Source organism: Equus caballus, chromosome 10, assembly GCF_041296265.1.
Source record: "Equus caballus isolate H_3958 breed thoroughbred chromosome 10, TB-T2T, whole genome shotgun sequence".
NCBI classification, from domain to species: Eukaryota; Metazoa; Chordata; class Mammalia; order Perissodactyla; family Equidae; genus Equus; species Equus caballus.
In genome coordinates this window covers 6234384-6260810 of record NC_091693.1, presented here as the reverse complement: position 1 = coordinate 6260810, position 26427 = coordinate 6234384, and the positions used below count along the sequence as shown (strand labels likewise).

General features: G+C 58.5%; 1 protein-coding gene across 8 annotated transcripts; it reads right to left on the bottom strand.

The window, feature by feature from the left end:
- Positions 1–9086: 9086 nt before the first annotated feature.
- On the bottom strand, positions 9087–26170 carry HPN (hepsin). 8 transcript variants are annotated; one of them, XM_023649533.2, is made up of 13 exons: positions 25597–26170; positions 25001–25070; positions 19792–19893; positions 19665–19706; positions 14154–14283; positions 13962–14084; positions 13772–13812; positions 13313–13478; positions 13020–13210; positions 10283–10378; positions 9953–10095; positions 9646–9810; positions 9087–9433 (listed from the first exon to the last, which is right to left on the bottom strand). In XM_023649533.2, exons 2-13 carry the CDS (start codon positions 25014–25016, stop codon positions 9395–9397), a joined length of 1254 nt encoding a protein of 417 aa, XP_023505301.2. In that variant the 5' UTR covers positions 25017–25070; positions 25597–26170; the 3' UTR covers positions 9087–9394. The 8 variants fall into 8 exon arrangements, with proteins under 8 accessions (XP_023505301.2, XP_070080141.1, XP_070080143.1 ...); XM_070224040.1 differs by having other exon boundaries at positions 14154–14415; positions 25001–25209; positions 25597–25994; XM_070224042.1 differs by having other exon boundaries at positions 25001–25209; positions 25597–25764.
- Positions 26171–26427: the final 257 nt, after the last annotated feature.

The window sequence follows — 26427 nt, the reverse complement described above, 5'->3', positions numbered from 1 at the left end:
CAGGGACAGTGCCAGGGTGGGGCTTAGCCAGAGCGCAGCAGGCTTCCAGGGGGCAGCCTGCAGGGCAGAGGGGCTCGGGGAGGGTGGGGAGCCCACAGAGGGCTCCCACCCAGGTTTAAACAGGAAGCGAGACATCGCAGCCAGGGTGGGGTTTGCTCTGAGGGGAGAGGGGGGTGTGAACCGATCCTCAGGGAGAGCGGGCACGAGGGGCACCAGGGAGTAAGATGGCCCTTCAGGTTCACGATCACAGGGATGCAGCCGGCCCGGGGTGCTCGGCTGCCTAGGGGTGAGGGCGAGAGGATGGGGGGTGAAGACAGGGAGGCGCCGGGGGCCTGCACTGAGGGCCAGAGAGGCCTGTGGTCAGGACCAGACCTTGGGGGCTGCGTCTCTCCTGCCTCAGGTGAGCCCCCAAGCGATTCACCACCCACCCACCCTTTGTCCGCCTGTCCATCTTCTCCCTGACGTCTGTCTCTCCACCTCTTCTGTTCATCCCAATGTCATTCTTTCTGTTTCTCTGTCAACCTGTCCATCTGCCTGTCCACCTGCCCAGCCATCCTATCTTCCTGTTCATCTTCCTGTCCATCTCTCTGCCTGTCATTCTTTCCACCTGCTTGTCTATGTGCCATCTGAGTCTCTGCCTGCTGGTCTCTGACGGTCTCCATGACCGTCTGTTCCTCTGACTCTGCCTCTCCCCTCATGGGTGCCCCACCTCTGCTCCACCCTCCAGCCCAGCCCAGCCTCGGTCACCATCACGGGTCCGGTTGGGCCTTCAGGTCTCACCACGATGTCCTGGCGATGGACCATTAGCCGCAGTAGGGCCTCCGGCATCGGGGCTCCCGGGCCCAGCTCCCCTCCCCGCGGATGCCAGGAAGCAGGGCCAGGACAAAGTGGCAAGGCTGGAGCCTCAGCTGCCTTCCCAGGAGTGTGTGCAGGTGGCCCAGGGCACCCAGGCAGCAGGAGGGCCGTGGAGGGACCTGGCAGCGCGGGAAGGGGTGTGTAGGTGCAACTGCTGAGCCCTCCAGCCACAGCGCACCCGGCCTGCCTGGCCACGGCTGCAGTGGTGGCTGCAGGCATGCTGTTCCAGAAAGAGGCACCAAGGGCAGGAACTGGGCTGTGGAGAGAGTGGGGCTGGGGCCTGGCCTCCAGGTCCTGAGAGAGGAGGGACTGGGGGTCTGAACTCCTGGCTCTGAGGATGGAATGGGCTGGACCCCTTGGTCTGAGAGGAGGAAAGTGCTTGGACCCAGGGGCAGGCTGGTCTGGTGGGGCTCCCACCACCTCACCGTTGGGGCACTGCCACTGGGAACCACAAAGGAGTCGGTACGGAAGGCCCAGGACCCCGGGACGCCCATGTTGCTCGTGTCTGCGCAGGACGTCGGGGCTCCTGGAGCCAGAGATGGTGAAGTTGTCCCTCTGCCGGCCGCTACTGAAGCCGGCCTGGGGTGTGATTGAGGACAGGGTCAGCCGGGCCGGCTCCTCACCTCCCCGAGGATGCCGGGCAGCCTCTGCTGGTTCCCCACCCACCTGGGTCGCGATGCCCCCCAGGCCATTGTCGGGTCTCCCGCCGCTGGCCACACCCATGGTCCACAGGGTGTCCTTGTAAAGAAACAGTGCCCAGGAGGCGCAGGTGGCCACGGTCAGCACCGCCTGGAAGGTGTTCACCTGCGTGGGGGAGCGCGGTCGGAGCGGCTGCGTCCTGGCCTGGCCTGGGGCGCCCACGAGCCCCCTGGCGGCCACTGCCCGCTGGGCTCCACTGCTTCCCAGCTCTCCTGTCTTCCCAGCCCGCGGTCTGGTCGGCCCACCAGAGCCTGTGAGGCCTGCCTCCCTCTTCCCCTCCTCTCCCTGTTTCTATTTCTGTTCTTCTGCCTCCCCCACCCCGCCCCCAATCGTTTATCCTTTTCTTTCTCTTTTTCTCTCTCCATCTGGTTGTCTCCTACCCTCGCTCTCTCTCTCTGTCTTCTCCGTCTCTCTCCTAGTCTGTGTCTTTCCTTCTCTCTCTCTCTCTCTCTTTCTCTCTGTTTCCCCTCTGTCTCTCCATCTCTCTCCGTCTCCCCCTTGTTTTTGTCCTTCACTCTCTCCTTCTATCTCTCTCTCCCTCGTGGTGTCTCCCACTTACCCAGAACCAGACCCTTCTTCCTTGGGAGCTGGACCATCCTGGGCCCCTCTCCCCCACCTGCTTCCTCACCTGGGGGCCAGGGGCCCCTAAGAGGCAATTCAGTCCCAGGTGGCCACGAGCAGAGCGCTGGGGGAGGGGCGTGGGGAAAGGCAGGGGCCAGATCTTCGGCCGGCAGCTCTGCTAGCACTACTGTGGCCCCTGCTCGATGTGGACCCGTCCACCCAGAACGGGGCCGCAAAGGCCTGGCCCATCTCCAGGGGGAAATGCCTGGGGGTGAACAGGGCCACAGGCCCCCCTAGGGACACCAGCCATTGGTGCAGACCTTGGGGACCATGGGGGGAAAGAGCTGGGCAGGGCGGTGTCATCAGGTCAGGGATCAGAGAAGGGACAGGGCCCAGGGCCCAGAAGGACAGAGGACACAGGTCAAAGGAGGAAGGAGCAGATGTGGACAGGATCAGTCAGGAGGAGGGGAGGCCCACGGTCCGGAGTCAGGGCTCACAAAGGCCGTCCTGTGTGTGACCCCAAAGAGCATGAAGGGCTCCAGCAGCTGCAGCCCCTTGGAGAAGCCGTCGTTCTCTGCAGGGAGGGTCTCATCCACATGCTCCAGCCCGTGGAGGTACAGGAGTGAGGCTGGGGACACCAAGACCCCTGAGGCTCTCCAGCCCCATCATGCTGGGGCTGTGTCCTCTCAAACTCCCCAGGGAGAGGTCATGTCCCCTCAGTCCCCAAGAGCAGGGGGTCTCCACGGTTCTCTGGGGTGGGGCTGCATACCCCCAGACTCCTAGGGCCCTCCCTACCTGCCCCAGTGGCCCTGTCCCCTCACCGGGCTATGGGACATGTCCAGCCTCACCTCTGAGCCCCTCGTTCCAGGTCGCTTCGTTCTGCAGGGCTGAGGGGAGGGGTGTGAGCTAAAGGCTGGGGTCCGTCCTCCACAGCTGACTCTCTTCCAGACCCCCGATCCCACTCACACACCAGCAGTAGCCAGCACATCCCCATGGTGGCCCGGTGTGCTGCTGTCTGCACTGGTTTATACCTGGGGCTAAGTTGGGGGTGGGGGCCTGTAATCAGCTCCACTAGCCCATTGTTCAGGGATGCAGGGGCCTGGGAAGCTCCCCAGGATCCTGGTTCTCAGCCGGTCTGGCTGAGCCTGGGCCGGGCCTGTGGAGGAGCATGGGGCGAGCAGGGAGAGAGGAGACAGGCGCCTCCAGGGCTTTCCCAGTGGGCAGGGCGACCACAGGCAGCCAGGGCCGGGGAGGAGCTCCCCACCCCGTTAGCAGGCCTGAGCATGCGTCATGCACCCCACAGATGGGGACCCTGGAGCTCTGCTGCTGCTGGAGAGCCCACGAGGCGGACAGTCTCTCCTTCCGGGGCCCGTTCTCTCCAGCAGCCTCCCGCGGCCTGAGCCAGCGTGTGCGGAGCAGGTGGTCAGGATGCGCACCTGGGGAGATCCAGGGGCTGCAGGCCGGCCGAGGGGCCCAGAGGGGCCTCTGCAGAGAACAGTGGGGGAGGCTATGGTAGGAGCTCATGGCTGGGCATTTGGGAGCATGACAGGGGCACATCCCAGCAAGAGAGAGATTCGTCTGGAGTGATGCAGACAGTGCCCCCGTGGACGTCGTGGGGGCCACCCTGGGAGAGGACATGCAGAGTTAGGCAGTGGGGACTCCATCTTCCAAGGGGGGTCCCCAAGGCACTGCTCTGGTTCCCTAAACCCAAGCCAGCCCTTCATATGGTCAACCAGGTGGGACAGAGTGGCGCTGGGCCAGCCATGGTTTGACGTGCAGGCCCCTCTCCCTCCAGCATGAGTGAGGGGCCCCTCGCCCTCCCCGACTCAGGCATCCTTGGTTAGGGCCTCCCATGTCCATCCCAGAACAACCCCAGCATCTGGAGACACAGGCTTCCTGGGGCCCCAGGGAACCCCCGAGGGGCAGTGTCCACGCCCAGTCAGCTGAGAGGGGCTGGCAGTGGGGGGCTCAGTACCCTCCCCTGAAGTGTTCTGTCACAGCCCCCTCAGATGGGCCACCATGCGCAGATTCACAGCCCCTTTCCCTGGTTTGTATGAGGACCCAACAGGCGTTTCCCAAAATGTGTCCACAGGCCGCTGGTACGGGGACCCTGGGAATGTATAGGGGGGCAACGAAGGAGCACTCGTCATTATTTTACTGGTGGTTGTCTATCTAATATCTTCTATTTATATTGAAAAAGATATGCCACTGCCATACGAAACCCATAGTTTCATTAATTTTACTGTTTGAATCAAGGCTAAGATCAAAAATAGAGAAAGATACAGGGCCGGCCCAGTGGCATAGTGGTTAAGTTCGCACACTCCGTTTGGCTGCCTGGGGTTCACTGGTTTGGATCCCAGATAAGGACCTACACACTGCTCATCAAGTTGTGCTGTGGTGACATCCCACATATAAAATAGAGGAAGATGGGCACAGATGTTAGCTCAGGGCCACTCTTCCTCAGCAAAAAAAAAAAGGGAAAAACAGGGAAGGGAAAGAGATGATGTGAATAAAACAATAACCCAAGCGCTACCAGTGGTATTTGTTCCAGCCCCACGAGGACAGGAACGTTGTCTGTTTGGTCTCCAGCTGTGTCCCCAGTGCTTAGAACAGTGCTGCCTGGCACCTAATAATTGCTTGCTCAATAAATATCAGTAGAATGAAGGAGTCAGTAGTAGAAATTAGGAAAGCCACACTTAAACGTCTGAATGTAGGGAAACGCTGAGGGAACACACGAACCTCTCCATGGTGCCCAGCATGAAGGAAGCGCTCAAATTGGTGTGCTTATCCTCATAAAAATCATTAGGATTTAGAGGTGCAACAAATAGGTATTCTGGCCAAACGTTAAAATCAAGATATGCCCCAACAAGTGGTGCTGGGAAAACCGGACAGCCACACGTAAAAGAATGAAAATCGACCATTCTTTTTCACCATTCGCAAAAATAAACTCAAAATGGGTCAAAGACCTAAAGACACGACCTGAAACCATAAGGCTTCTAGAAGAAAACATAGGCAGTACACTCTTTGACATCAGTATTAAAAGGATCTTTTTGGACACCATATCTTCTCAGACAAGGGAAACAATAGAAAGAATAAACAAATGGGACTTCATCAGACTAAAGAGCTTCTTCAAGGCAAAGGAAAACAGGATTGAAACAAAAAAACAGCCCACTAACTGGGAAAAAATATTTGCTAGTCATATATCTGACAAAGGGTTAATCTCCTTAATATATAAAGAACTCACACAGCTCAACAATAAAAAATCAAACAACCTGGCCAAAAAATGGGCAAGAGACATGAACAGACATTTCTCCAAAGAAGATATACGGATGGCCAATAGGCACATGAAAAGATGCTCACCATCACTCATCATCAGGGAAATGCAAATCAAAACTCACTAAGATATCACCTTACACCCATTAGAATGGCAAAAATAACCAAAACAACAAGTAACAAATGTTGGAGAGGTTGTGGAGAAAAAGGAACCCTCATACACTGCTGGTGGGAATGCAAACTGGTGCAGCCACTGTGGAAAACAGTATGGAGATTCCTCAAAAAATTAAAAATAGAACTACCATACGACCCAGCTATCCCACTACTGGGTATCTACCCAAAGAGCTTGAAGTCAGCAATTCCAAAAGTCCCATGCACCCCAATGTTCATTGCAGCATTATTTACAATAGCCAAGACATGGAAGCAACCTAAGTGCCCATCAACAGACGAATGGATAAAGAAGATGTGGTATATATACACAATGGAATACTACTCAGCCATTAAAAGGAACAAAACCGTCCCATTTGCAACAACATGGGTGGACCTTGAGGGAATTATGTTAACTGAAATGAGCCAGTTAGAGAAGGACAATCTCTGTATGATTCCACTCATATGAGGAATTTAAACGTGTGGACAAAGAGAACAGATTAGTGGATACCAGGGGAAAGGGGGGGTGGGGGGTAGGCACAAAGGGTGAAGGGGTGCACCTACAACACGACTGACAGGCAATAACACACAACTGAAATTTCACAAGATTGTAACCTATCATAATCTCAATAAAAATTAAAAGAAAAAAATCAAGATATGCCCAAAGCTGATTGTCATCTTAGAATGAACTTCTGAGAGATAAAAACAACCCTGAAAATGTATTAAAAATTTATGACTGTCACAATTTTATCATCCCCAATTAGAGCAGGCAAATCTCTCAGGCTGAACACTCTCATGAGGGGTCATTTTGTGCTCCCGCCGTCTGTAGCCTCCTGTGGCAGTTCTGAAACACGGCCCCAAAACCCATCGACAGGCCGAGAGGTGGGGTCTGTGTCTGTCGCTTCTCCTTGGGCAGGTTTGGGACTGTTCAACCGATAGAGTCAAGCAGAAGTGAGGCTGTGGTGGACGAGGCCGCGTTTGCTGGGATGTTCACTCTGAGCCTCTAGGAGGAAGTCCAAATGTCCTGAGGCAGCCACGCCTGGAGGAAGCGCAAGCCATTGGACAGACAAGCAGCCGGTGGTCCCAGCTGAGCCCAGCCTCGGGGCCACTCCAGCCCGGGCACCAGGCGCGGGAGTAGAGAAGGCTCCCAGTGCAGCCCCTGTCCACCGAGTCACCCCACCTTTTAGGTCTTCCGGCGGAGGGCTGGACATCGGGAGCAGAGACAAGCTGTCCGTGCTGCTCCCCACCCATCGGAGCTGCAGACCCCATGAGCTCTCCCCACCGCTGAGCGGGGTGGTCTCTGTGCAGCGAGAACCGAAACAGCCACTCCCCAAATAACCGCGGGCCTCAAATAGCATGGCTCTTTCTGCAGAATCTAGAACCCATTTCCCTACTTACCACTATTTGAACGTTCACAATAATTCTTTCTGAACATAAAATCAATGGCTGTCACAGTCACTGTCCATCCCGGCCGCGTTTTACTTGTGGAATAAACACCGTGGGAGGGTTCCCGGCCGTTCCTCCTGCAACGCGACTGGGCGGCCGCCAGCCGGAGACCACGCCAAGCTTTCCGCTCCAAGTGGCGTCCAGAGGGCTTTCTATCTTTGAAAGTGAGTGTCCGGATAGAAGCACCAACCGTAAACGCAGAGCCTGCTCGTGTCCTGATGTGGTTACATTTTTCAGAGAAGACGGGCCAAGTGCTTCTGGCTCGGAGCCGCACAGCGATGACACGGAAGAACGAGGTTTGATATTCGGTCTCTCTGGAGACTAAGATCTTGGCAGGACATCAAAGCAACCCCAGGAGTGTTATTATTATTTTTCTAATATCTGTGGGGCTCCTTTGGGTGGGTGGCAAGGTTGGTGGGAGCAGGAGGAGAAACTGAGGCTCCCAGACCCCTAGCAACAAACAAAGGGAACTGGTGGATGGCTGCTGGGTGAATCACAGTGCCCCTCCCGCCCCCTTCTCCAAAAGAGCAGTAATGCTGGCATTATCCAGGGTGGCCCCAGGGGTGACATTTTCCCAGGAGACCACCTATCGGCTTTTAACGTCCAAATTCCGCCAGGTCCCCTAGAGTAGGGCTGCATACCCTCAGATGCCCCAGGGTGGGGCCATGCCCTCTTCAGTCCCCCCAGGGCAGTTCATATCTGCTCAGACCGGCCCTCTCCCCCCACACGGTGAGCTGTGTCCCCTCAGACCCTCCGGGACATGGTCCTATCTGCTCAGAACCCCCAGGGTGGGCCATGTGCTCTTGGAGCCCCCGAACTTCATAAAACGCATGTACGGTACATATTTCAGCCAACAGTTATGAAGAAAAACTTATAGTCACATCCCCGTCACTCAGAACACTTCTAACAAAGCAAGGCGTGAGTCAAGCCTGCAGTTAGATCTCGGGGGGATGGCTAGGACAGCGCAGCCACGCGCAGGCCTTTGGAAAAACTGCGTGGCGCCCTGCAAACGAGACGTGGGGCAGGGTGCTCCTGACTCAGACGAGGCCAAGGAAGGGATCAACTGTGCGAAGGGTGCGGTGTCCAGGGACGGTGGTGGGCGCCTTTCCCAAACAGATAGTCAGAGACGCTGTTCTATGTCTGTTTATGTTTTAGGAAATTGCCTGGGGGCTTGTGGTTGGTGGGCGACACATTACAACTTTTATCACAGGAACGCAGGGGAAAGGGGCACCCAGGGAGCGTTTTCCCGAAGACCGTCTGGTTTTCAGCAACACTGGTTTTCAGCAACACGTGGTCGAGGCTGGACAGGAAACACCTGCGTTTCTCCCCGTTTAGGGGCAGCAGCGCCCCCTGGTGGCCATCGGAGCCCCCACAAGATCTGAGGATGCTCTGGGAAAGAGTGGGGCCCAGATGGAGGCAGAGGTGGGGGTCTCAGGCTGTGCTCACAGGGCCTGGGGCCACTGTCTCCATCCCACAGGGCCTTGTTTCCTGTGGCGGCCCAAGGTGGGTGTCTTTTCTTCTCACTGCCCATCTATGTCCATTTTTTCTGACAACAGTACCACATTTCCCTTTGGGGAACCCCCCAAAGTCATGTGGTCTTTGAGGGTCTCACCGCCCCTCTCCACAAACTCCAGGCACCAGGTGCACGGTGATTTGATGAGACAGGAGCACATGACCCAAATCTGTCCAAGGAGAGCTAGGCCTGGGACTTCTTTTGCCGTAGCTATTGAGAAAGAAGCATTCCCTTTCCACTCGGGCTGCTAAATGGTCCATGGCGTATATGCCTAGGGTGTGGGGAAGGGGACATCTCTGTCTCTGGTTGTAGGAGAGGCTGCTTGGAAATGCAGCTGACACAGCGAAAAGTAGATTTGAAAGAGGAAATGAAGCACAGTCCTGATGAAAAATATTTGAGCAGCTGGATCCAGCAGTACCTGAAGCCGATATTCCAGGGCATTTCCAGTTAAGTGAACCAATTAAAATCTCTTAAGCCAGTGGGAATCAAGGGATCCTGCCGCCTGCCTGATTTGTGCCAGGCCCTAATTCTTCTCTTCCATCCCCCCAAAATGTCCTCATTGCTGCTTACATTTACAAATTCAGAGACCACATTAATCAAAACCATCTTTATTATTTAAAGAGCATCCTGTCATCAGGGGCACCGAGATGGGGATCCCCAGATGGTGGAAAAATATTTACATGGGGGCCAGGAGGGTGAGGCTCGGGTGGCCCCAGGGCTGAGTGGGCCCGCCACTATGGACAAGAGGACCCCGGAGGGAGGGTATCCTTGGGCCTGTGGGCTGGGCCCAAGAAGAATAATGTTCCATCCCAGGCCCGGGGTGGACCCCACCATGTGGGGCTGGAGCCACCTAGATCAATTCGGGCCCTGGAGGCACGCACAGCGAGGAGAAGCCACGGGTCAGAGCTGGGTCACCATGCCGCTGGCTTCGGAGTGAGTCTGGGGAAAGACAACTGGGGGCTTCCAAGGTCTGAGAGGCCTCCCCGGGCCCCGCAACTCCCCTCCACCAAGAAGCCCTCTGAAATCCATCTGCTCCCGGGGCGCCCTCTTCTAGGCCCACGCGTCCGTTTCCAGAACGCCCCTGCCTGCCTTTACCCAGGAGAGTCCCCGACACTGCCCCCCTCTGGCTCCCACCCGAGCCCAACTTTCACCTTGATGGCCTGGAAGATCCACTCTCGGAAGTCACTGACTTTGGTGTAGACGCCTGGCTTCTGGGCCAGGGCACAGCCGGTGCCCCAGCTCACGATGCCGCACAGCCGCCAACGTGGCGTCCGAGAGATGCTGTCCTCACACACGAAGGGGCCACCACTGTCGCCCTGGCGGGGGAGGAGAGGCCGAGACGGCTGGCCAGGAGGCCCTTGCGGACGGCCATGGGCCGAGACAGGGAGCCGGCCGCCCACTGCCTGGGTCTCCATCCCCGGGGCGGCAGGGCCGGGGCTGCCCCACACGGTCCCTCACCTGACAGGCGTCAATGCCACCCTCGGGGTAGCCGGCGCAGAACATCTTGGGCTTGATCTGGTTCCCGTAGAAGTCGGGGCCGTTGCAGACGTCATTGCTGATTATGGGCACTCGGGCCTCCTGGAGCACCCCAGCCTGTTGGCCTGGGGGTGTGGGGGCAAGGCTGGCCAAAGCTGGGGAGCACGCACCCCCTCTCCCTCCCACACCCACCCTGGGCTCCTTGGTGTCCCACGCCCCAGGGCCAAGAGGCATTCATTCCACCAGCCAGACTGCCCATCCCAGCCCGGCTCAGCGTCTCCCTCTGGTGGCGTCCCGGGGGACAGGACTCACCGTAGTACTGCGTGTTGCCCCAGCCAGTCACCGTGCAGATCTTGCCATCCACCAGGGCCTGGCCGGCAGCCGGGAGGCACACGGGCTGGATGTATTCTGTGAGAGACACCACGCCGGTCCAGCCCCTGCCGGCGGCCCCAGGACAAACCTCTGTCCAGCTGCCCCCAGCGCCCCGGCTCTCCTTTCCTCTGCTCTTCGTAACAACCACAGCAGACGCTGCCGGCGACTGAGCTCACAGGTGCTCCCTGTGTCAGTTCTTCTCATCTCCATCAGCCCAGGGGGGCGGGCTACGATTAGCCCATTTTACATAGGGCGGAGATGAGGCCCAGTCACTTGTCCAAAGCCCCATAACGAGTCAATGGCAGAGTCAGAATCTGACCCTGGGTTGGCCCAGCTCACAAGCTTGAGTCCTTACCCATGGCTCACAGGGCCGCGCCCACCTAGAGGTGCCTTCAGGAGAAATGGAAAGAGTCGCCCTATCTTGAGATACTTGACTTCCAGCTGCCAGAAACCACCATCATAAATACACAGTCGACACCGACCACAGAGAGAAAGCACCTCTGAGACGTGCCACCTTTGTGCAGTGCACAACCCACACAAGGGATCCTGGCAGCCCTGCCTGCTGCCTGCTGCTGACTTTACTGCCTGAGCCTCAGGGCTCTCAGGTGCAAAATGGGAAGAAGAAGCGTCTCCCCCAGCAGCTGTCGTGGGAAACTGGCGAAGCTCTGAGCACCACGCCTGGCAGACAGGAAGTGCTCACATATCTGGTAATAATAGGAAACAACAATGGCCATGACCACTGACAGTAACAGAGTCTCACTGTGTGCTGGCGTCGCTCTAAACTCTTTACTCAGATTCACCCTTTTGCTCATCTCACTAATTGTAGGAAGTCACTTAACAGATGAGGGAAACTGAGGCATGGAGAGGCAAAGTCGCACACCCAAGATCACACAGCTGGCAAGGACGTGAATCTGGCCAAAGCCCGTGGTGACCCCCTTGGCCCTGTGTCTCGGATCCAACCCTCCCACCCCACCCACCTGTGTTTCCATGGACTCTTCCTTATTCAATGTCTTTAACCCCCTCGCTCTTTTCACTAAAGAGAAGGGTTTGTTTTGTTTTCAAGAAAAACATGGCTCCCTTAAGCGGAAAACCAGTCTCACGGATCATTAAAAAGAAAATAACCATAAAAATAAGTATAATGCCAACCACAGAATGGTCCTGACTTCCCGGGTGGCACAGCCCGGGGTGACAGGTAGCTTCCAGCGCCAGGCGCGGGGGCTCACGTCTTTGCCACTTGCGGGAATTTGGGGCACATTGGCCTTCTCTGTGTTGGGACCTCTCCCTGTGGGGGAAAACAGGACTACAGGAGCGCCACCCCCCCAGGCTGCTGACGACCACGGAGCGCACGCGGGGGACCGCCGGGAACAGCACAGGTGCTGGTGCGCGCCACCTCACCACTGTGGGAATCACTTATTGTATGATTTCACCACCGTCACCATTCCGACTTGGTTATCATCATCATCACCACTATTTTGATTATTATTATGACACTGTGGCCTGCTTTTGACCCAAAAGTCGTGCGTTGGAGAAATGTTAAAGGCACATCGGCCCCCAAGTGAGTCTTTCTTGTGGAGAGTTCAGAGGGAGCCCCCCAGCTTCCTCAGATTCCTTCATAGGTTTAAAAATATTTTTCATTACTTTTTTTTTTTTTGAGGAAGATTAGCCCTGAGCTAACATCTGCTGCCAATCCTCCTCTTTTTGCTGAGGAAGACTGGCCCTGAGCTAACATCCGTACGCATCTTCCTCTACTTTATATGTGGGACACCTGCCACAGCATGGCTTACCAAGCGGTGCCATGTCCGTACCCAGGATCTGAACCGGTGAACCCCAGGCCGCCCAAGCGGAACATGAGAACTTAACTGCTGCACCACTTGGCTGGCCCCAAATTACCTTTTTTTTTGGTAACAGATTTTTTGAGATATAGTTCACATACCTACCATCCACCCACTTAAATTCTGCAAGTCCATGGTTTTTAGTGGGTTCACAGATAATAGCTAAGGAGCATGTCTGGCCATAGGAAGGGGTGGCCACCACCACAGTCCTTTCTAGAACATTCTTGTCACCCCAAATAGAAACCCTGTATGCTTTCCTCTCACCTCCCAACCTCCCCATCACACCTGACCCCATGCCACCCAGCCCCTGGCAGCCACAGTCTACTTCCTGTCTCTACAGATTTGCTTACTCTGGACACTTCATATCCATGGAACCATCTAGATTGTGGCTTCTTTCACTCAGCACAGTGTTTTCAAGGGTCATCCATTGTGTATCACGAATCAGAATTCATTCCTTTTTAGGCCCAAATATTACTCTATCGTGTGGATCAACCACAGCGTGTTCATCGTGTGTCAGATGATGGACACCAGGCGGTTTCCGTCTCTGACTACTGGGATAAAGCTGCTGTGAACACTAGTATAAGTTTTTGTGTGGACACGTATCTTCACTACTTTGGGCGCGCACCCCAGGACTGGAGTTTCTGGGTCCAGGGGGAGCTCCACGCTCACCTTGTTGAGGACCCGTCAGATGGTTTTCCGAAGCGGCTGCCCAGCTCACGCCTATTTAATGATGCCCAGCTCATGCCCCGCAAGTCCATCTTCTCTCTCCCCACAGCGTCTAAGCCCCCGGTGCCCTCCTCCATCCTCCCGGCCTCTGGGGTCCCCAGGCCAAGATGCAGACTCACCTGTGAGGGGCAGGGAGCTGGAGAGGCGGACCAGGGCGATATCGTTGCTGTTCTCCTCGCTGCTGGGGTCTCGAAAGGGGAGGTAGGCCCCGTGGTAGACCACCGCCTGCATCCCCAGCTGCAGGCCGTGGGGCGAGGCCTGGGCCACAGCGCCGGCAAACACTCGCCAGCGGGACAGGACGCGGTTCCGCCTAGCAGGGGACAGGAGGGGAGGGTGGCAGTCTGCCTGGGCGCAGCCTCCCGCACCTCGCCGCTCCGCCACCGCCCCCCTCAGCGCCGTGGGGGACACTCACTCAGGGAAGCAGTGGGCAGCTGTCAGCACCCAGTCTTTGGAGAGCAGGGACCCCCCACAGAGGTGTGCTCCGTCGTAGCGGAGACTGACTTGCCATGGCCACCGGCCCAGGCTGGTGTCCTGGCCTCCCACGATGCGGTCTACGGGCAGCTTCCTGTGGCCACAGTCTGTGGGAGGGGGTGTCAGGGGCAGTGGGGGATGCCGGGACCCCTGGGGGTCTGCGAGGACACACCCCAATCTGGGGAGTGTGAAAGGACACGACCCTGGCCTGAGGGATCTGAGGGAACGTAGGCCCATCCTTGGGGACCTCTGGGGACAGGGCTCCGCCCTGGGGAGTCTGGGATGACACAGGCCCCTCCTTGTAGGATCTAAGAGGATATGGCCTGCCTGGGGGCATCTGATGGGATGTGGTCTTGCCCTGGGGGGTCTAAGGTGGAGGTTCTAAGTGTCGGGGCCTCACCTTGGCAGAGAGCAGTCAGGAAATGGCCTCTGGGACAGTCACTGCGAGGGAGACAGTGACGGAGATGCAGAGAAACAAAAAGTGGGACCAGTTAAGACAGATAAAGGGAAAACGAGGGCAGCAGGCAGGGCGCGGCTTGGCGGCCCGGGATATGCCCCCCCCCCCCCCCCCCCCCCGCTGCCCTCCTCACCACACAGAGACGACCTCGAGCAGCCTCCGGGCGTGGGGCAGCCTCCCCTCGTCCACGCAGAAGAAGCCCGACGTGCCGTTGGCGCCCGCCGTCCGCACGTCCAGCTCCGAGTGCTCCAGCGCCCTGGGCGGGGCAGGGGTCAGGCCTGTCCTCCCGCCCCCTCCCCCGCGCCCCCCCGGGGCACCCCGGTACCTGAGGAAGCCCATCTCCTCGCAGCTGAGGCCTGCTACCCTGGCGTTGGAGCGCGAGGAGCAGAGCAGCCGCCAGGTCCCTTCCGTCTCATCAAACACCGTGAGCCGTGCGTCCGCCGGGCTGACCTGCACTGCAGGACAACAGGACCGCAGCCGGGTCACCCTCCTCAGCCCTTCCAGGTCAGCTCTCCAGCCTGGGGCTCTGGGCCTGAGTCCCTGCAGGCCGATTGGAGCACCCCATGTCCCCACATCTGTGCTCGCACCTGCAAGGGCACGTGCGTGACTCAGTGGACCCTTGAATGGCAGCCCTGGGACTTTGGCTGGCCCCATGGGAGCCGGGGGACTTCCACTCGCCCCTGGGCTTCCTAAGCTGGTTGCTCATGTAAGTCTGGAACTTTGCTGGGACATTTGGGAAGAGGGAAACGGTTTTAACCCAGCTCCCAAGAGAATGGCGTGGGAGGCTGGATCTGCCAGGGCCCATCTTTGCCCCCATGAGGGAAATATAAGCCAACATGGAGAAAAGCCAGGAGACTTCTGGTAACATTTTTAAAGCCCATTCGTGGAGTCAGGCTTGAAGAACCCCTAGAATCTGATTATGTAAGTTAATCACGTCCCATTTTGTTTAGCCAGTTTCTTTATTTTTTTCCTTTTGTCTTTTGCAGCCTGAAGACCCTTGACTAATACATCAGATTGCCAAAATCTTTAAATAGATATCCTATAATCTTTAAAAAACAAAACAAAAAAAGGAAAGAATGCTGTTTTCCGCAGGACTTGTCAGAGCCTTGAATATAGGAGGAAAGTGCATGATAATTCTCCAAACAGAGGATGCAGTTTTCATTCATTCATTCATTCAACAAGCATTAAATAGACGCGTACTCCATGCCCAGTCCCACCCTGGTGCGGGGTGATGCTGGGGACACAAAGATGACCAAGACAGTCCTGGGCTATGCCCTCACCAAGCCAAAGTCTGAGAACTGGGGAAACAGACAACAATAACAAAGTCACCCAAGCAAACACAACATCCCAAACTGAGCAGGGGCGGGGCAGAGATGTACAGGAGGGCTGGAGAGAGCCTACGGGGGATCCCTCCTGCCTGGGGCTAGGCGTGTGGAGAGCCAACCCTCCCCTCAGCTCCCCCTAGGCTGCTCCCCACACCTGGCCGGACGGACAGACAGACAAGCCTCGTTCACAGCTGGCCACGGCCCTTAGGTGTATTATTTCATTTACCAGACACTCTGTACGCACCCAGCTCTATCCTGGGCAATGAACGAGTCAGACAAACCTCTGCCCTGTGGAGCTCGAGGGCCGACAGGTGAGACGGAGACAGACCAGGACAAAGCAAAGTATATGGCGTGTCACAAGAGAAGAAGGGGCCGGGAGAGAAATCAGGCTTGACGGGGGCAGCGAGAAGGTGGTACCCAAACAAAGATCCGAAGGAGGTGAGAAAGAGAGTCGTGAAGACAGGAGACGGAGCATAGAACTAGGCCAAGAGAACCACAGAGATCCCAAGGCTGGGGGCGGTGTTTGAGGAACAGCAAGGAGCCTGGAGCAGAGGCAGCGAGCGGACATGAGGCGGGAGACAGACCAGAACACGAGGACTTTGCTTTTACCCCGCGTGAGTGCAGCCAGGGGAGGCTCTGAGCCAGGAGGGCCCTGACCTGACTGAAGTTCACAGGCCGCTCCTGGCTGCTGTGGGGAGCAGACTGCAGGGGACAGGGATGGAGCAGGGAGACAGGGCGGGGGCTGCTGTGATGGTCCAGGAGGCAGAGGATGGAGGCCGGGCCAGGGTGGGGCAGTGGGGAGAAGAGTTTAGATTCTGGATAGATGTTGTGTGTGGAGCCCACAGGGTTTGCGGAGAGACTGGATGTGCGTGTGAGGGAAAGAGAGGGGTCAAGGACAATCCGAGGTGTTTGACTGGAGCCACGAGAAGGATGGGCCTGACACCGACCAGGATAGGCAAGGCGGGGAGGGAGTGGGCTTGGGGAAAGGTCAGCTGTGAACTCCTGGGTCCTTTTCTCCTGAGCCTCCTGCATGGCTGGTGTTCCGAGAGCACATTCCAGAAAACTGAGTCTGGTGCAAACTCGCTTTTGCATCCTCTTAGCAGGGACCGGGCAAGGCCACACCCAAGCTGAGAGGTCTTCCTGCCGCCCTGCAGATCTGGACAAGGGGAGGCAAGGCTGCCAGGGAGAACCTGGCTTGCTGAGGACCTACTGTGTGCCGAGTGCCGTGCTGCATGCTCTCCCTGTCCCGCCATCAACCAAGACGGGGCCCACCACCCCGAGGCCACAGAGGTTATTCCATTTCCAGATGGGGAAGCTGAAGCTTGGAGCAGTGGGGTGACTTGCCCAGCATCGCCAAGGGAGTCAAAGGCAGCGAGAGAGGATCAGGCTCGAGTGACTCCAAACCCCAAGCTTTCAGCGTCGCCCTAGACAGCCTCTCAAGGCACATTCCCTCCTGGGGGTTAAAAACACCAGCGCTATCATAAAACTCTGGCTGTGTTCCCTGGGGACAGCAGTGGGCTGGCCTCGACTATGTGTCGTATCTGGAGGGTCCTTCTTAGAATCCCACAGCCACCCTGGGGAGTGGAGGCCATCTCGACGCCCATCTTGCAGATGGGGAACCGAGCCTGGAGAGTGTTACTTGCCCAGGAGCATAGGGCTCAGAGCCCAGGTCCCCCGACCTGCACACGCCCTGCCCCTTCCCCGTCCCCAGCCTGAACACACCCACCCACAGCCCAGACTAAGAGCTTCCTGGCTGGCCTGTCGTAACTATGGCCTCCTGCTCCAGGGTGGGGCAGGGGATGCCTGGCACCTCTGCTGGGTAGTCCCTACCACTGCCTGAGTCCCAAGACCAAGACCCAGGTTTGAAACTCCACCTAGGGGTGGGGATGAATTCTTATTTTAAAACTACTTCTGGGGCCGGCCCGGTTGCGCAGTGGTTAAGTTCGCACGTCCCGCTTCGGCAGCCCAGGGTACGCCGGTTTGGATCCCGGGTGCGGACATGGCACCGCTTGGCAAAAGCCATGCTGTGGTAGGCGTCCCACGTATAAAGGAGAGGAAGATGGGCATGGATGTTAGCTCAGGGCCAGCTTCCTCAGCAAAAAGAGGAGGGTGGGCAATAGTTAGCTCAGGGCTAATCTTCCTCAAAAGAAAAAAAAAAATGACTTCTAAGGGCTCCAGAAATATGACTTCCAGAAAGTGTGAGGTCTTAGGAAAAAACGATCACTCTGTGGATGTATGTTGGGGGAGGTGGCAGGGGGAGGGGATGTCAAATGCCCCCTCCAATTACTTTTAAAGCCACATTCTGTGCCATTGCTCCTCGCTTTTAAACTCTTTATTCTTGTTTGCATTATTTTAAGCAATGCAAGAAGAGTGCTCTGGGTCACCTTGTTTGCTTACCAAATCATCTGATATATTTAGAGGTGTGAAAATCCCCGAGAAATGAGGTGGGGATATAGTTTTGTGGTTGCTGTTGTTTGTTTTGTAATTTCCCAACGTTTTGGAAAAACCCACGTGTAACTGAGGGGAAGGGCGCCGGGGTCGGCGAGAGCTAGTGGGAATCGTGGGTTCGTTACTGTCCCACTGGAGGCTGGGGACAAGTTACGTCATGCCCGGATTTGTCTTCCTGTTTCTTCCTTAAGCACAGAGTCCTGAGCACTTACGCAACAGACACTGTCTGGGGCGGTGCCCCTGGGAAATTCACGCATCAGGGAGAGACAGATGCAGTCAGAGTAGAGTGGAGCTTCCCCGAGTTGGGGAAGCGGTAGGGGTTCAGGGACGCCAGAGACAGGGTGTGGGAGGGAGCACCGAGTCTGGGGCACAGGAAGGCCTTGCTCAGGAAAGTTAGAGCCCGAAGGGTGAGACACGAAAGCCAAGGTTTCAGGAGCTGGCTGAGGGCATCTCCTCCAAGTCCCACCCAGCTTCAGAAGAGGATGCTGCAACTCGGAGGGCAGGAGAGGCCTCAGGCTCAGCAAGGACGTGCAGAACCGCATCCTGCCTGGGGCGGGAGTGCCAACAGGCAAGAGCAAAGGCTGCGAGCCAGGAGGGTCCCTCCAGGGCATGAGAGGGCCCATGAGCTGGAGCCTGGAGGGCGCCGGGAGCCAGCGTGAGGTGGGCGCAGAGAGGGACCCACAGCCTGGGAGCCGCGGAGCCCACCAGGGGCTGCAACTTCAGCCCAGAGGCAGTGGGGAGCCCTGGAGTGGCTGCCGGCGGGCGTGAGCCCTCTGCCCCGCCACTTACTCCACACGTGGTCTCAGGCAAGTCAGTTCCCTCCACTGGGCTCAGCTTCCTGCAGCTGCAAAGTGGGGTGATGACAACAGCCCCGGCTTCCCAGGGCCGCTGCGCAAAGGCTACGGACAGGGCCTGGCACACGTTAGCCATCACTATGGCAACTCTCTTGACTTTTTCTTGAGAAACAACAGTGTGACAGCTCTACACAAGGGCTGGATCCAGGCCGCTGGGTTCAGATCCCAGACCTGCCACGCACAGCTCTGTGACCTGCGGCCAGTCCCTTGGCCTTTGGCGCCTCAGTGTTCCCCTCCTGAAATGGGCTGGTGGGAGGACTGAATGAACTGATGTGCCCGGCACGTGGAAACGCTCGCTCAGTGCGCCCACGAGGGCTGACACTGAGGGCAGCTTTCCTCGTCCACGCTTCCCTTTCTTCTAAGGTGAGCCCAATCCTTTATGGAATTGATGAGGCTTGTGGGAGTGCAAAATCCATTCCATCACCCAAGTTCCCCTTTCCTCCTGCTGCCCCGGGCCGCAGAACAGCAGCTGGGAGCTTAAATTTGGGAAGATTCATTCATTCATTCCACAGTTCATTTCTGCACCTTTTTACTAGTGTGGTCACTCATTCCACCTGCCTGCAGACACATCCCCACCAGGCAAGGCTAAGAGCTGCTCCCAGCCCCAGTGTTTCCCAGCTGCCTGTTCTCACTTTCCACATCTGTAAATGGGGGTAATAGTAGCAGCTACCTCCCCAGGAGAGCTAGAAGTTTCGCCGAGTTCACACAGCACCTCTCAAACCTGTTTGACCATGCCCCACAGTAAGAAACACATTTTTACATTATCACGTAGCCCTGAACTTCTGTTCTCTGGGGCAAACCATCACATTGCTCGGAGCCTCAGTTTCCCCATGTGTAAAATGGAGAGAATAAGACTGCCACCCTCATCAAACGGAAGCAAAGCTTAACAAAGCTTTTACTCACGGAGCGAGAGGCACTCTGATATTTTCTAATCTATTTCATACTTTTAAAAATGTGGTTTTCAACTCGCTCATTTAATTTCATGACGCAATAACGGGGAACACGCGTAGAGTGTGAAAAACACCAGGTGAGACAAGTGAAGAGCTTAGAACAACGCCTGGGCCAGAGCGGGCAGCTTGATGCAAGTGCGTGCGCTATTACCAGCATCTCTGTATCTGTTCATCGCTTCAAAGGATCCTGCCCCAAGCAGCGCCCCCAGGCACAGTCGCCTCCAGGACGCCCCAGACAGCCCCAGCCGGCCTTGCTCACCTGGATACAGCGCCTCCTGATCACTCCTGAGCAGAAGGGTCACTGCAGAGAAGGCAGAGGTGAGGGCGGGCAGGCCAGGGGGCAGCAGGGGCCCCAGGAGGCCAGATGGGCAGGGGGCCACGCTCACCAATGGCCCAGGATGCCGCCCCGATGCCTGTCAGGAGCAGTAGGGTCCCCGCAGTGAAAGCTGCCACCTTGGGTCCGGAGCAGCATGGGACAGTCCGGCCACCTGCAACAGACAGCATGCTGGGTCCCACCAGGCCTATTCTCTCCGCAGCAGGGTCTGGGCATGGGGCCAGCTCCGCCCTGCCCCCCCAGGCTTGACTAGGCAAAAGCCTAAGCCTGCCATGGCCTGGGCCCAGTTTCCTCCCCCGCAGTGTGGACGACCAGGTGTCCAGCTCCCCAAGGGTTCCAGCTGGGAAGGGGTGTGGCCTCGACGGCTGCCACCCTCCCTGCCTGCACTTACGGGATCTTTCCTCCCCAGTGATACCACGCTTCTGTATCTCTCTCATCACACTGTGCCATCTTTTCTTGGACCTCTCACTTCTGCCGACTTTCCCAGGGCTTCTCCAAGCCTCTTGGGGGCTATGACCCCTGACCTTCGCCCTCTTGGCAGCTCTCTTCCCTGCTGTTCAGCATTTCCTCACTGCCTCACTTCTCCCTGCTGTTCCAGACCCTCTGTCCCCGGGGAACCTCCAAACCAGACCTCTCCCACAGGACCCCGCTCCAAGGTCAAATCTGCCTCTGGAGGTTGGGGACCTAAGTGTGGAATTTGTGAGCCTCACTTAAAAATACTGGCCTTACCTCTTGTTGGGTGGGGCCTTGGGCAGGTGGCATCGCCTCTCTGAGCCTCAGCTTCCTCATCTACTTAATGGGCATCCACCTAGCACTCATCCCTAAATGCAATACTTTAAAGTTCTTTTAAATAATAAAAATCATCATCCTCATCATCGCCAAGCTCTGCTCAGAGGCTCGCGCTGTGTCTGTGCCACCCCGATGCATTAATACATTCAGCTCCTGTCTCAGTTATGAGTCTTATTTTTCAGACAGGGGAAACTGAGGCACAGAGAATGGAGTCGCGTGCCCAGGGCAACTTAGCCAGGAAGAGGCAGGGCTGAGCGCAGGAGCCCGGGGCCCAGGTGCATAACCACAGAGCCGCCCTACCCCTCTCTGTGCTGTAGGCCGGGCACACAGCAGGTTCGAGATAATGCTTGCAAAATCATTAGAGCTGTGTGGTCCTGGGCAAGGGCCTTCCTCTCTCTGGGCTGCAGTTTTCTCATGGGTAAAGTGGAGCTTTATTCATTCACGGTCTTACGGCTGTGCACCTGGCTCCATTCCAGGCTCCGGGGACACACCCCAAACAAGACGGATGAGCTGCGGCTCTCACCGGTCTCAGGTGTGTAAGGCAAGGTGGGGATGTAGATAAGGAAATGAGTAAATGAACTTGGTAACTTCCAGATTGTGGCAAAGTCTATGAAAATAACGCAGGTCGGGGCCGGGGTGGTGTCCGCATGGGGCACAGGGAGAGCCTCCCAAGAAGTGACTTCTGAGCTGGGGCCTGAAGGGCGAGGCCAGACGTGCAAAGACCGTGGGCAGAGCGGGCAGCACAGGCAAGGCTGGAGGCCAGAACGAGCACAGTCTGTCAGAGGGCGAGCGAAGCCGTTGACGTGGCCAGAACAGCGTAAGCTTGGGGAAGGCCAGGGGGGCCAAGGCTGGGCCGGCTGGGGAGGCCTGGGCCCAAGGAGAAGAGGGATTTCATTCCCAGCTCAACGGGGCCCCTGGGAAGTAAAAGCCAACCCGTTCTCTGGGGATTGTCCAGGGCCCAAAGAGATAAGGCTGCTCAAAGCCTCAGCGGGCCTAGCACACGCTCCACTGCCCTTGGCATCTGCAGGGCCCCCCAGGGCTGCAGGAGCTCCCGGCTCTCCCCTCTGTGTCGTGGGAGGACAGCTGGTGGTCACAGGCCAGCCAGCACCCGGAATGGAGTGGGAGTGGCCCAGGAGCCTCCTGGATGGCCAGTGTCTGGGTGTCTCAAGGACTTGAGAGCCCCGCAGCTCCCGTCAAGGCACTAGAGAGCAGTCCATCCCCCCAGAGAGGCCCCAGGGAGCCGGACCAGCCCAGCCCCCGCTGGCTGACCCTCCGTCACAAGAAAAGGCCGGCAGTCCCACCCCAGCTCCCCCCCAGCCACCTTCCAGGTCAGTGGGAGGTCTGGCTCCCCTCGGCTGCTCAGCCCAGCCTGGAGGCTCTGGTGCGTCTGCTGGGGCGGGAGGCACCACCACCCCTGTCTCCCAGGGCAGAGGATTGCCCTTCCATGCCCTCTGGTTCAGGGGACCCCAAAGCCAGTGCCTCTGGTGAGACAGGAGGCGCCCTCACTCTGAGAGGGACAGCATCCTCGCCGTGAGTCCTCAGGAGCGAGAGGCCTCTGTGCACAGCAAGCCAGCGCCCTGACTTCTCCTCGAGACCCCGCTCCTCCAGGGGCCACCCACCTCTTCCCACACGACAGGTCTGCTGCCCCCACCGATCAGCTGCCAACACCCCCCAAGGGACGTCTTCGGCTCCTGTCTCTAAAACTGCCCTCGGTTGATAGCTCCGTGTCTCAGTCCTCATCGCACGACTCCAGCTCCCTGAAGGAAAGGCTCTCCTCGTTTGACTTCTGGGATACCACCTGCACCTGATGTCCCTTCCCCGTCTCCTGAGCCTCCACCCACTGCCTGAAATCTGGAGTTCACAGGGCGGGCCATGGACCCCGCCCTCCAGGCCTCCTCCCACCCAAGTCTGTCTCACCCACCTCCGCAGCCTCAGTTTCCCTTTTCTGTCTCCAGCCCTGGTCCCGGCCCCTTAGTCCCGGATCAGGGGTCCGGCAGCCTCTTAGATGCCTCCCCCTGGAATCCCCTAGGTCCTTCACGCCCCCCAGGTCCCATCTGGTCTCAATGTCTCCCCAGGTGCTAGGTCCAGTCTCAGAGGCCCCCATCCTCAGCACCGTCCCTCATGTGCAGGATGCCTCCTTCCCCCACAGCTTGCCAGCTCCACGGCCTGCAGGCCTCGCCAGTGCCTCCTGTCCCCTGTGCTTCCCTGCCCCCAGCCCCATCCACCCCTGGGCTCAGTCCTCCCTGAGGTCCAGCATCTCCACGGATGCCTGGGGGATCCTCCTAAACACCAAATCCAACCTCTCCCTTCTTTACCCAGAATCCCCCGTGAGCCCCCAGAGTCCCCAGGACAGTCTAAGGATACAAGCATGGCTGTTAGCGATTCGGGGGCTGCACATGCTTCCCCAAAGTCATTACCAGACCCCCCGAGAGAGTTTCCAAAAAGCAGCCAAACCACAGAACCCATAAAACACAGACACACATTAGAGGAAGAAACACAGCGTGACCTCCAGCACCCTCTTGTGGAGACACCCAGCACTGCAGGGCCTGGCCAACCTCTCGGCCATCCCAGCAGACCAGGTCCAGCCTGCACACCTCTCATCTCCCAGCTCCATTTCCAGCTTCACCTCCAGACACACCCAGAGTGCCTCTGCGCCCCTGCACACCGGCAGTGCGTCACCCCCCACCCTCCCACCTCAGCCACGCTCTTCCCTCCACCCGGCACGCCCTCCCTGGCCCATGCCCATCCTGAGTATCAATTCAGATAGAACTTCCTCCAGTCCCAGGGCCCCCGCCTGGCCTAGGACAGACTCCCCCAGCACAACGCTGACTCAAACCAGCAGCCGCCGCAGCAGCAACAGCTCCTAGAATCCTAGCAGGCCGACTCAGCCCGTCCCACCTCTCCTGTGATTTCCTGAAATCCTTGCAACTTAATGATGAAGGCATTGTTATCATCATCCCAGTTTACAGACAGGTGCAGCCACCTACCCCGGGTCACCATCAAGTAAGCATCTGTCCGGGTTGGACCCCCCCCCCCCCCCGAGACTGGGCCGAGCTGCCTGGGGATGCACTGGCGCCCACTCTGCCTCGGTTCCCTCTGTGCCCAGACTGCCTCTGGCCATCCTCTGGGCCTGCTCGGCTTCTCCTCCCTCATTCATTCACCCACAGCCCTCAGCCCTGGTGACTCCCTTCGGTCGGCTCGAGGAAGAAGTCATCCCGAAGGTGCAGGGCTCGGCCAGCCACCTGCTGAGCAAGGGCACAGTGGCTCCTCCCGAGCCGGCGGGCGGGAGCCTGGGTTCGCTCAGCCACAGCTGAGTGGCTTGGGGCCTGATTTGGTAACTGTGCTGAGATCCCAGGAGGCCAGCGGTCCACGCTGGTCATTTCAGCTCACACGCTCAGCGCCTCCTGCCTACGTGGCATTTAAATCCTCACGCCACCCCACAAGGTGTGCACCAGGACCATCTCCATTTTACAGATGAAGAAACTGAGGCCCAGAGAGGGGAGCTGCTTGCCCAGGGCCTCACAGCTAGAAAGTGCTACAGCCTGGGACCGAACCCAGCTAGCCTGGTTCCAGGAAGAAGAGAGGGAGGCAGCCCCAGCTGGGGAGGGAGGAAGGAAAGGCCGCCCCTCAGTGGGCCCCTCCAGCTGGCTCCCAGGTGTGGGAGAGGCTGGGAGGGAGCCAGGCTGCCTGGAGCCCCCACCACAGCCGCCAGGAGTCCTCAGTGCCAGCCCCTCGGCCGGCGCTTCCCCGTCCTGCTGGGTGGTTTCTCTGCCGTCTCTCCCTCTCCATCCACCCTGGCCAGGTCCAAAGTCCTCCCTCTGCTCTTCTGCCCACAATGCGAGGAAGCAGGAGGAATGCCTGGAGTCGCTGGGGGTCTTGGGTCCCTGGGACCCCCAGGCAGCCAACCCGTCATGACGGCTCTGGACCTTGGCATGTGTCCTACATGCTAAGCCCCATGTTGGTGCCTTGTGTGTGTTCTACACTCCCAACAACCTCACGTGGGTAGGTAGGTAGCATTAGGGTCCATGCTTGACTCAGGGGGAACCAAAGCCCAGAGAAGTAACGTCCCTTGCACAAGGTCACACAGCAAAAGAGCGGCAGATGCCGATTCAAACACAGGCCCGTGCATTCGACTCCCAACTCTGCATCCTTAACCATGATAGCTAGTCTCCCCACCTTGGCCCTACACAGATGACAGGCCCAGGGTTAGCTGAGAACTCACTGGGGGGCGAGGGGAAACTGAGGCAAGGAGCCAGGAAAGTCATAAGGGGCAGCAGGGAGGCAGGGGGTGGCACAGCCCCGCAGATTTGGTTAATAGTTAACAGGTGGGGGCGGCTTCAGAAGGGGGTGGGGAGGGGCCCAGGAGGGCTGTGAGAGAGAGGGGGCTCCAAGGGGGTGGAGGGTGGGGAAGAGAGCATGGAGGGAGGGGTGCAGGCAGAGCCAAAGTTGGGGATCAGGGAAGGGGGACTCACCCTCCTTCTCCGCCATGTCACGGCCTCTTGTTAATGATTCCCCGGCTGACCTCCTGGGCCGGGGCGGGCCCTGTGGGGAGACGAACGGGGAGGCAGGGCCCGGGGGGGCCAGCCCAGCCCGGGTGCCCCCAGTCCCAGGCGCCCATCCAGGGAGGCTGCAGGGACTGGGCCCTGGCCAGAGCACGCCATGATCACGGACGCAGATTGGGCTGGGTTCAAGGATGGGGTCAGTGTCTGACCAGCGGCCAGGAGACACCTGGATTTGCAGGACTGGGGCGCCCGTGCTTGGGCCGGGGGGAGGCAGGGACTGAGGGTCTGAACTCCTGGGTTCGAGGGAAGAGAGAGCCGGGGGCCTGGATTTCTGGGTCCTGGGGAGAAGGGGCTGGGGGCTGGACTCCTGGGTCTGAGGGCGGAGGAGACTGGGGCCCAATCTCTGAGTCTGAAGAAGGGCCACAGCTCCAAGGTCCCTGGAGAGAAGTCAGAGACCCCACTCTTGAGGTCCCCCAGGGCCCCTTGATTGGGAGGTGGGCTCTAGGTTGGGTGGGAGTGAGGGGACCCACATCCTGGGGACTGTAATTGAGGGCCCTGGTCCTTACCCTGGGGTCCGGCAGGTGGGGGCGGAGCTGAGAGGTGGTGCCGCCTTGGGGTCAGTCTCCAGGCCTGGGCAGGAGCATGGTGGCCCCGCAGCAGCGGTGGCCGGAGCGGCGTGGGGCCTGCTAGGCCTGGCTGCCTCACCTGAGGAGGAGGAGGCTGGGCCAGAGGCGGGGAAGGGGCGGGCAGGGGCCGGGCGAAGGGATTGGCAGCATCGCAGGCCACCTGGCTGGAGGGGTAGGGTTTGCAGGGGCTGGACTGGGCCGGCCCAGCAACCTGCCTCGCCTCTGGCTGGAGGGGGCCCAGGTGAGGCCGTGTGAGGGGAGGAGGGAGCAGGGGCAGCTCGCCTGAGGGCCAGGGGTTCCAGGAGACAGAACAGGCTGCGTGTAAGGACTGAAGGATGGGACCTCAGGGAGGGCCCCAGCTGCCCCTGCCACCTCTCCTGCCCCCTGCCCAGCCCCCACCCTGCCCCAGCGCAGGCCGAACTCTGTCCTTGTCCACACTACCCCTCCCGGCACCCCTGCCCAGCCCCAGGCCCACCACTGCCCCTGCCCTTTCCTGCACCCCTGTCCAGCTCCTGAATGAGGCAGCCCTGCCCTGCCCAATTGCGGGCCCTTCCTGCCCCAACTCTGCCCCCTCCCATGGCCCCGGCCCTGAGCCCTCTCCCCCACCCCTCCCCCAGCTGCCTTCCTACAAGTCACGGGGGCTGGTTTGCTTTGGCAGCCTCTCTGCCGCCTGCAGCAATGACCTCTGGAGCCGGGAAGTCCCGGACAGACGGGGGATGGGGGGCCTGGCCCGGAAAAGGCAGCACTGAGCGCTAAGGCCCAGGCCAAGAG

Coding starts and splice junctions, on each gene's coding strand:
- HPN (XM_070224040.1), bottom strand. Junction 19,707..19,791: donor GGCGGCATCCTGGGCCATTG/GTGAGCGTGGCC, acceptor CCTTCTCTGCAG/TGACCCTTCTGCTCAGGAGT. Junction 9,811..9,952: donor GTGGCATTGACGCCTGTCAG/GTGAGGGACCGT, acceptor CTCCCCCGCCAG/GGCGACAGTGGTGGCCCCTT.